The sequence below is a fragment of the Castanea sativa genome, chromosome 10 (assembly GCF_040712315.1).
Source record: "Castanea sativa cultivar Marrone di Chiusa Pesio chromosome 10, ASM4071231v1".
In the NCBI taxonomy this organism is placed as follows: Eukaryota; Viridiplantae; Streptophyta; class Magnoliopsida; order Fagales; family Fagaceae; genus Castanea; species Castanea sativa.
Genome location: NC_134022.1, coordinates 15519628 through 15528286, shown reverse-complemented (window position 1 = coordinate 15528286; position 8659 = coordinate 15519628). Strand labels below are relative to the sequence as shown.

Sequence of the window (8659 nt, the reverse complement as noted above, 5' to 3'; positions counted from 1 at the left end):
ATTTGAACGTTTTGTCGGGCCTCAGAAAGAAAAACATTGAAAGGAAAAGGTTTTACTTTTCCCCATCTTTTGTGCAATTTCCCTCCAAATCGAAAAGAAAGGGTTTTGGCCATTTGCCATTTGGGGGGTGGTATAGGGGTTTTGGTTTCCGAATCCAGAGCAAAAGCATTATTAGCATAATATAGCAACCCAATCTGTTTATAATCTGCAATTCCTTTTTCTCTCACACAAAAATGGCTGCTTCTTCTTCTTCTTCGTCTGGAGGGAGCTCGAGCAGTGGCTACGACATGCCATGGGTAGAGAAGTACCGTCCCAACAGGGTCGCCGACATCGTGGGCAACGAGGATGCCGTGTCCAGGCTCCAAGTCATCGCTCGCGACGGCAACATGCCCAACCTCATCTTATCCGTACGTTTTTTTCTTTTTCAGTCTCACTCAGTCACTGAAATTACAGTATGTAGAAATCAAATTTCTGGGAAGTGCAATTCTCTTTGGCAATTTCAAACTTTATCAGCATTCATGTATATTTGGATTTTGATTTGTTTATTTATACTTTTTAAGATTTTTTTTTTGTATTTTCTTATTCTATTTTATATTTTCAATTAATGCATCAGTGGGGAAGATTCAGTTGATTCAAATAGAATAAATATGACTGACACTCATTAGTCAGTTGATGAATGTGTTTGGGTTTGGGTTATGTGGAAATTGTAATGGCAAGCAATTTAATCATATCTGTTAAAGAGTTCCACTGGGAAGTTTGCATATGATTGTTCTCTGCTCCTGTTTGTAAAGTAAAAGGCTTATGATGCTGCTCATCCACTTTACATTGTTTATTTAAGGGTCCTCCTGGAACCGGTAAGACCACGAGCATACTGGCGCTAGCACATGAGCTTCTGGGACCAAATTATAAGGAGGCTGTTTTGGAGCTAAATGCATCAGATGACAGGTGGGTAAAATTTTCTAGGCTTTAGTATCCTGTCTCTTTTTTTTTTGTTTTTTTTTTTCTTCTTCTGGGGGGGCCTTTTTGGTTAGGTTCTGAAATATGTTATTGTTGCTTTGTCTTTTTTAGGGGAATAGATGTTGTAAGGAACAAGATTAAGATGTTTGCTCAAAAGAAAGTGACACTGCCCCCTGGGCGGCACAAGGTAGTAATCTTGGATGAAGCTGACAGGTAAGTTCTAATGATGATGTCTCTTTACTCTCCAATCATTAAAGGCTTCTATCTGGAATTATTGTAGTTTGTTGTTTGATGTTATATTGTTCTGGCTTTGGTATATTTTCTTCCATCTAAGCACATGTATCAAATGTTGTATTTGTCAATAACCTTTTCAATTTTCAGCATGACATCTGGAGCACAGCAAGCTTTGAGAAGGACAATGGAAATATATTCAAACTCCACTCGTTTTGCTCTTGCGTGCAATACTTCTTCTAAAATTATTGAGCCTATTCAAAGTAGATGTGCTATTGTTCGATTTTCAAGATTATCTGATCAAGAGATACTTGGTCGTCTCATGGTGGTGGTTGAAGCTGAAAAGGTATACTTAGTTTCCTTAATAAATAATGTGCCACAGGTGCATAGCAGCATTACTGTGATTCAATGTCAATGCAAATTGCTTTCAGTTATTAATTTAGTGTCTATTCAGGGCACTAAAAAATAGGCTTGTTCTCTTTGTCTGGTTTTTCGAAAGCCATATATCCCTTATTCAATAAAGCTTCATGATATATATATTTTTATAATTATTTGGTTATTTTAGTATAATTATTCAGTTTAAGTTTTTTCTCACACCAAAGGGTTCGAAATATCAGATCTTATTCATGTATTCGATGAAAGCACGAGTTTCTCTGTCCCTACCTGTCAGCATGTCAGTGTGTATCTGCAATCTTACATTCATGTATCTATTACCAATCCCACTTAAATTAGAAAAATTAAAAGTGGGGGGGGGGGGGGAGACTAGGATCTTTCTATCAGTGCATTATGATTTTTGGAGTATAGTCTGCCTCTTTTTTTAATTATCTAGGACACCAATTATTGTCTGATTCATATGCCTTGAAGCTGGAACTTAGTTAATGCAGTTCTCGGTGGGAAACAATCCTCTCCAATTGAATCCTCCAATTCTTATCCATGTTTAGCAGGAGTGTGTGATACGTGACATTTATTTGATTTTTTTAAATGCCACATGTCTTACATTTAAATAAAATGGGAGGGAATGAGAGGGTTCAATGGGAGGGGATCTTATTACTTTCTAGGCTGTCTTTGATGTTTGAATTTCCTTGTGATTAGATTCTAAACATAATGCCTCACTCCTTGTTTAGTAAAATTTATATTTTAGTAGTTTCAGCAGAAAGCATGGACTGAAAGGTATTCCCAATTCCCTACATCTAGTTGAGCTTTGGTGTTATAGTTACTATTATTTTTGTATTACCCTAAAAAATTTCACTATTTTAATAGATGGTTATCTCTCTCTATCTCCATCTCTGTTGCTCGCTCTTGTTGTGCATGCGATGCTTGGTCATTATGAAAAGTTCGAGTTCCAAGCTGACTCTTTTTGGGAAGGAACATAATTAAGCAATTATGTTGACTCTCTTTCAAAGTGAAGAAATTATTAGGAACATCACTTGAAAGTTGTTGCCAATAAGATCTCACATTAAAATGTTTGATTGTTCATCATGAACTGGTTAAGCTACTCACGTGCGAAGTGCAAAGACAATTTTATTTCAACATTTAGAATTCAATTATATTTTTATTGGTCAATTGGATTTTATTTTAGGTCTTATTATTTGATAAGGTTATTAGTATTTTATTTAATTTCCTAGAGTCAAGATTATTTTTGTAATTCAATAATTGGACTTTCTTAAGTCAATTGGAGGTTTAGTTCTAGTGGTCTGTATAAGCACAGTTAGACAGTTTGCTTGAGTAATAAAATTTGTTGTTGGAATTTTTCCTTCAAAGAGCTTGGCACTGATTCTAGGCAACTCTAGGTGCTGATTGCTAGATTATGTTCTCTCTTGCTTGGGTGTTGATTCCTACGTTAATTTTTTTTTTTTCAACTCTTCAATTTCGGTGTTAGTTTTGGTTTTATCTTGCGTCAGCTACTTGAATGCTTGTATATTATTGCTCTGTCAAATGTGCAACAAGATAAAATGTAGTTCATCTAGCTTGCTTTTGAAGGTGACATCAACAACCAGGTGGAAAATGTATGTATCTGTTTAGATAGCATTTAGGCAATTTTAGTTAATATGAGTGGACTTTGAATGAATTCTTCATTTTGTTTGCAACAGAACCATGACAAAGGAGATTATATGGTAGTTAAAAATTATTGTAGTTTATTGTCTGTTAAATCTGGATATTCTATTGCTATGCATTAGAAATTTAGAAGAAAGATGGAAATGTGTAGTTGATATGTGTTTGTAACCAATGAAGGTTCCCTATGTTCCGGAAGGTCTTGAAGCCATAATTTTCACTGCTGATGGTGACATGAGGCAGGCATTGAATAACTTGCAGGCTACATACAGTGGTTTCCGTTTTGTCAACCAAGAAAATGTTTTCAAGGTTTATGACCCTGAATACCTTCTCAGTTTAGTAATTTACTTTCACTATATATAGCTTGGGAGGTCTATAATGTCTGTCATTGGTTTTCAGGTTTGCGATCAACCTCATCCATTGCATGTGAAGAACATGGTGCGCAATGTACTAGAAGGGAGATTTGATGAATCTTGTTCTGGTCTCAAGCAGCTCTATGATTTGGGCTATTCCCCCACCGACATAATCACAACCCTATTCCGCATCATCAAAAACTATGATATGGCTGAGTATCTAAAATTGGAATTCATGAAGGTACAAATATCATGCTGACCTTGATCCTTCCTACTCCTCAAATGTCTTGTCTTTGTTACAATATTTAATTCTTGTTCTCTTTGAGTTTCCAGGAAACTGGATTTGCCCATATGAGAATCTGTGATGGAGTTGGTTCATATCTTCAGCTCTGTGGTCTTTTGGCTAAGCTTGCTCTGGTTCGAGAAACAGCTAAAGCTGCATAAGTAATAGTAGTTACAACCTTTTTTTTAGTTAAGGTAGTAGTTACAACTTGAACCTTCTTCAATTTGGTCTTTTGATGGTGAAATTGTTACTGTAAACATGAGAATTGTGCTGATGCTCAGATGTGACTGTTTTCTTAAGGAGTGAACAAAAGTTTCAAAGGGAAGTTCAACTTGTATCTGAATTGCCTATTAGTATCAAGTAGTGTGGTACCCAACATTGGGCTTTTCTTCATTTTAATATAATATATGAAAACCAGTGAGTGTACTTAATATTAAGAAACAGTGGATTGTATAAATGAATGATGATGAGAGGGTTGCTCGTGAGATGTGGCATTGGAGTCAGCCAAATTTCTTAAACCCAACCCAACCAGCCCCCCCAGAAGGTGGGGTTACAATTGTTGGGAGCAAATAGGCACTCTCTTCCAGTTTGCGTTCATGATACCTTTGTTTACAAGCTGTATGGGATGTCATGATTTGAGTTCAAACAGGTAAAGAGGAAAGTTCATGGCCAAACTTGACTTAGGTCTGGGGAGTTGCCTTAACAGGTCTTGAACTCTTGTTGATATCTCTTACCATCCTGTTGTTTTGTTATTTTACTGGAGATTGTGAAGTTCACCGCCAGGAGCTGGAATATAATACCCCAAGGATTACTTTTAGTGGCTCATAAGGGTTCAAATTCCCTGTGCCTCTTCTTGTGTGTTAAGTATAGGGTAAAGCTTAGATTCAAGGTGTTGTATCTTAGGTTTTCTAATTGAATTCAACCATATGGTTGGATGACCAATGCAATGACAAGTAAAAGACTGTTATCTTTTTGAAAAAATAATTAAATTCAATCATGTAGTTATATTGACCAAATAATTAAATCCAATTTTGTAGTATGAGATCAATATAATCACATGATTGAATTTAATTGGGGAACTTAAGGTACAATATTTAAGAAACTGTATTTAAATTTTTTTTGATCAATTTCTAAGAAATTATCCGAGGTCAATTTCATATGAAATATTCTGACTCTTGATGACAATGAATACATGAGTGAGCATGCCATCAAATGTAATGTCCTTTGCGTTCTAAATTACAACTCTTGTATCTTCCTGAAGAAAATATATACATGAGTTTGATTCATGTGATTTGGTTTCATTTATATATTTTTTTGGAATGAGTATTTTAAGAGGCCTACATATTGCAAAAAGATGTCTTTTGACTCTTTGCATCGATGGCAAAAATGTTCTGTCCGTGTGGTTCTTCCTTGCCTTGAATAGGGGTGAGAGCGGTAACACGTTTTACTCCTCGGTCTTGAGTGTGTATATATATTTTTCATCTCTCGCTCTCTCTCTCTCTCTCTCTCTCTCTCTCATACACAGACACACATGTATATAGTTACCCTCACAAAAGTTAAGGATGATTAGTACCATCGACGAGTCAAGACAAAAACAGTGTCATTAATTGAAACAGTACCTTAAAAGTTAACATTCATAAATAGTTTGTTATCAACATCAAATCTGCTCTCAATATAAATTATAAATAATTGCAGTCAGTTAAAGTATTTCTTTACAGTTAAAAGAATCCACTTTCAGTTCAAAGCAATTCAGTATTCAATAATCCCCGAAATGCTTATCTTTTCATTCTTAACACTTTTATGATTGTCCCTCCCTTTTCACTCTCATCTCTAACTTATCAATGCAAGAGCTACATCATTAAGTATTAACAAAATATTTGCAATCCATCTTGTCCTTTACTTGGCCTTCTCTCACTCACTTTGAAGAGGAAGGAACGTGGCATCTACGTTACAATTTCAACTTGTCTCGTCACCATCCCTAACTCTTTAAATTCCTTCATGAAAAAGATGTATTTCTTACTTGAATGTAATCCAAATTTACTTCCTTCCTCCCTCCCTTTCTTTTAAACCATGATTGCTACTTTAGCTCAAATATATTTGCTTGTTTAATAAATTTTAAGATGTATTTTAGGTAGTAGGCTTATGGATTTAGGACATGACGTAAACCCAAAGGTTTCAGATACAATTCATCGCACTATTGATCCATAAGATTTTCAAAGTATCTTATGAATAGAGAGTGGAATAGTTTAGCTAAAGGATGAGACACTATATATATATATATATATATATATATATATATATATTTTGGGGGTCTTATAGTGTAACACTATACTTCACTACGGTCCACTTTTTGATCCAGCAATAAGCCCATAACGAGGAGCCCAACAACTAAAACCGGTGTCGTTTCAGTCTCTTGGAAGTTAGAAGTCAATAACTTTATCCTTGTTATTAAAATTGGTGAGTCGTGAAGTGCTTTGCTAGGGTTTCTGCAACTCAACTAGGGGTTTACGAGCGGCGTCACCTGCATCCGCTGCCATGGTTCTCAAGTAAGCTTCTCTCTCTCTCTCTGAATAACATCGATTTAAATGACTTGTTTTCACGATTGATTCTACCAAATGCAATATTTATGACAATTCCAGCCTTCTAGATCTGAAAATGACATTCTTTTCCTCTCTTTCTGGAGACCATATATGTTATGAAAATTGTTTGTTCTTTACCATATTTTGATTTTGACACTGCTATCCGGTTTTATACTAGAATAACAATGGAAACAACGATGTTTTGCTTTTTTGGAGAGTCAGGTTTATGTCATGAAACCTTAAAAATTCATTAAGTTTTGTAGAATATTAACAATTTTTTTTTCTCAATAATTTATTTATTTAAAGAATCTGACTAGAAAATAAAGAATTGTATGAAAAAATTGAATAACCACTTCAGAATGCTAAGAACGAAAACAGTTTTATGATTCGGAATAGAGAGGCTAAAACAGGAATGAAAGGCTACATTCAATCAGATGAACTTTCAGTTTGGTTTTTGATTTAATCACGTGTTTATCTTGTGGGAGCCAATGATTTGTAACTGTGTGGCTCTTTTAAATTCTTGGTTTAATCAAAGCTTTTGCACTTGGCGCTTGGTTGTGCTTTGTGTTCACTTGTGTCCTATGATATACTGATTGTGTATAATGTGGTATTTGATTTTTGATGTTTTAGGACTGAACTTTGCCGATTCAGTGGTGCCAAGATATACCCTGGTAGGGGTATCAGATTTATTCGGTCTGATTCTCAGGTAAGTTATGTCGGTGGGATTACTTGGTTTTGTAACTCCAACAAACTCTTCATGCATGCTTCATAGCATATGTTTCACTCTTTTGGTTCTTCATTTATTTCTGGCTCATAAGATATATCTATACTAAAATATGCTCTCTTGTTTGATTGCTTAAGGTTTTCCTCTTTGTCAATTCAAAATGCAAGAGGTATTTTCACAACCGCCTGAAGCCATCAAAGCTTACATGGACAGCCATGTACAGGAAACAACATAAGAAGGTGATTTGATGTTAGAACTTCTCCTTTTGATGTTTTAGAATCAATTGATTTCCCGGTTTGTTATGCCCCTTTTGGTGCTCTAGTTTTTGATTTATCTGTTGTTTTCTTTTCTGGTGCTTCTTATTAGGACATTGCTGCTGAATCTGTGAAGAAGAAGCGCCGTGCCGCCAAGAAGCCTTATTCAAGGTCCATTGTTGGTGCCACCTTGGAAGTCATACAAAAAAGACGGGCCGAGAAGCCAGAAGTCAGAGATGCTGCACGTGAAGCTGCTCTCCGGTATAGTTGAAACTTTCTGCCATACTTTTTTGATTTGCCAGGTTTTTAGATTCATTCTGGCGTTTAGCCTAGTTGTTTAATGTATAATTTTTAATAGTTCTATTTGTGTTTTGCTGACCTTTGAAATTTCAGTGAGATTAAAGAGAGGATCAAGAAGACCAAGGATGAAAAGAAGGCGAAGAAGGCAGAGGTGATGGCCAAGACACAGAAGACACAATCCAAGGGTGGTGTTTCTAAGGGTGCTGTACCAAAGGGCCCCAAGCTTGGAGGTGGTGGTGGAAAGCGTTGAGCGCTTTATTTATCCATTTTGCTACATGCGGCAGCGTAAAACTATTAAAAGTGTTTTCTCTCTGAATTTTTTGTATGGATTGCTTTGCCTTCTTAACGGCAGGGCTTATTTTGTTATTTATCCCTTGATATATAGTTGGAAGACAGGGTGGCTTTATATCACTTTTAAACTAAGCAATTACTTAGCACCAGCTGTCTGACTTAGATTTTAGGCTTTTTCTGTGAGCATGCCTGGATGATTCTTGTTTTTATTATTTGATATGCTAGCTAGATGTTCGGGTTTGGCAAAACTAAGATGGGTTATTCTGGGGCTGAGATTCATTGGTAGTGTCTTTGGTAGCAACGAATGTGGCATATATGCCTTTTATTTACGAGAGATTAGAATCTACCCCGAACTTGTGAATCACACCATTAACTTAAGTCGAGCCAGAGCCTGAAGTAAGCTTATGCATGCTTGCAGCTGAATACATTATTAGAGGACAATCTATGTAACGGACTTGCAGCTGATATTAATGTAGAGTCTGTGGTTCAGTTCCATGCCATGTTTTGACGATTCACCCATTTTGATATTACCAACCTGGTGAGCCCAATAAAAGGCTTAAACGAACTATAGGATTGGCCATTTGGATCATCGGTTAGAGCATTCCCATAAAGAGAGTCAAATTTTTTAGCATTTA

The 8659-nt window shown here is 36.0% G+C and overlaps 2 protein-coding genes across 2 annotated transcripts; both read left to right on the top strand.

Moving 5' to 3' along the window:
- Positions 1 to 4363, top strand: LOC142611622 (replication factor C subunit 2). Its single transcript, XM_075783712.1, has 7 exons — positions 1 to 407; positions 839 to 945; positions 1069 to 1170; positions 1339 to 1534; positions 3421 to 3549; positions 3640 to 3834; positions 3927 to 4363. The coding sequence occupies exons 1-7, from the start codon at positions 234 to 236 to the stop codon at positions 4035 to 4037; spliced, it is 1014 nt and encodes a 337-aa protein (XP_075639827.1). The 5' UTR covers positions 1 to 233; the 3' UTR covers positions 4038 to 4363.
- A 1903-nt stretch (positions 4364 to 6266) lies between these two features.
- Positions 6267 to 8173, top strand: LOC142613808 (large ribosomal subunit protein eL24). Its single transcript, XM_075786315.1, has 5 exons — positions 6267 to 6422; positions 7086 to 7161; positions 7317 to 7418; positions 7546 to 7694; positions 7827 to 8173. The coding sequence occupies exons 1-5, from the start codon at positions 6412 to 6414 to the stop codon at positions 7981 to 7983; spliced, it is 495 nt and encodes a 164-aa protein (XP_075642430.1). The 5' UTR covers positions 6267 to 6411; the 3' UTR covers positions 7984 to 8173.
- Positions 8174 to 8659: the final 486 nt, after the last annotated feature.

Excerpts from the sequence above, each read along its gene's own strand:
- LOC142611622 (XM_075783712.1), top strand. The coding sequence starts at position 234 with ATGGCTGCTTCTTCTTCTTCTTCGTCTGGAGGGAGCTCGAGCAGTGGC. Across the intron at positions 946-1,068 it reads CTAAATGCATCAGATGACAG|GGGAATAGATGTTGTAAGGA; the intron begins GTGGGTAAAATT and ends TGTCTTTTTTAG. Across the intron at positions 3,835-3,926 it reads TAAAATTGGAATTCATGAAG|GAAACTGGATTTGCCCATAT; the intron begins GTACAAATATCA and ends TTGAGTTTCCAG.
- LOC142613808 (XM_075786315.1), top strand. Across the intron at positions 7,162-7,316 it reads TTATTCGGTCTGATTCTCAG|GTTTTCCTCTTTGTCAATTC; the intron begins GTAAGTTATGTC and ends TGATTGCTTAAG. Across the intron at positions 7,419-7,545 it reads ACAGGAAACAACATAAGAAG|GACATTGCTGCTGAATCTGT; the intron begins GTGATTTGATGT and ends GCTTCTTATTAG.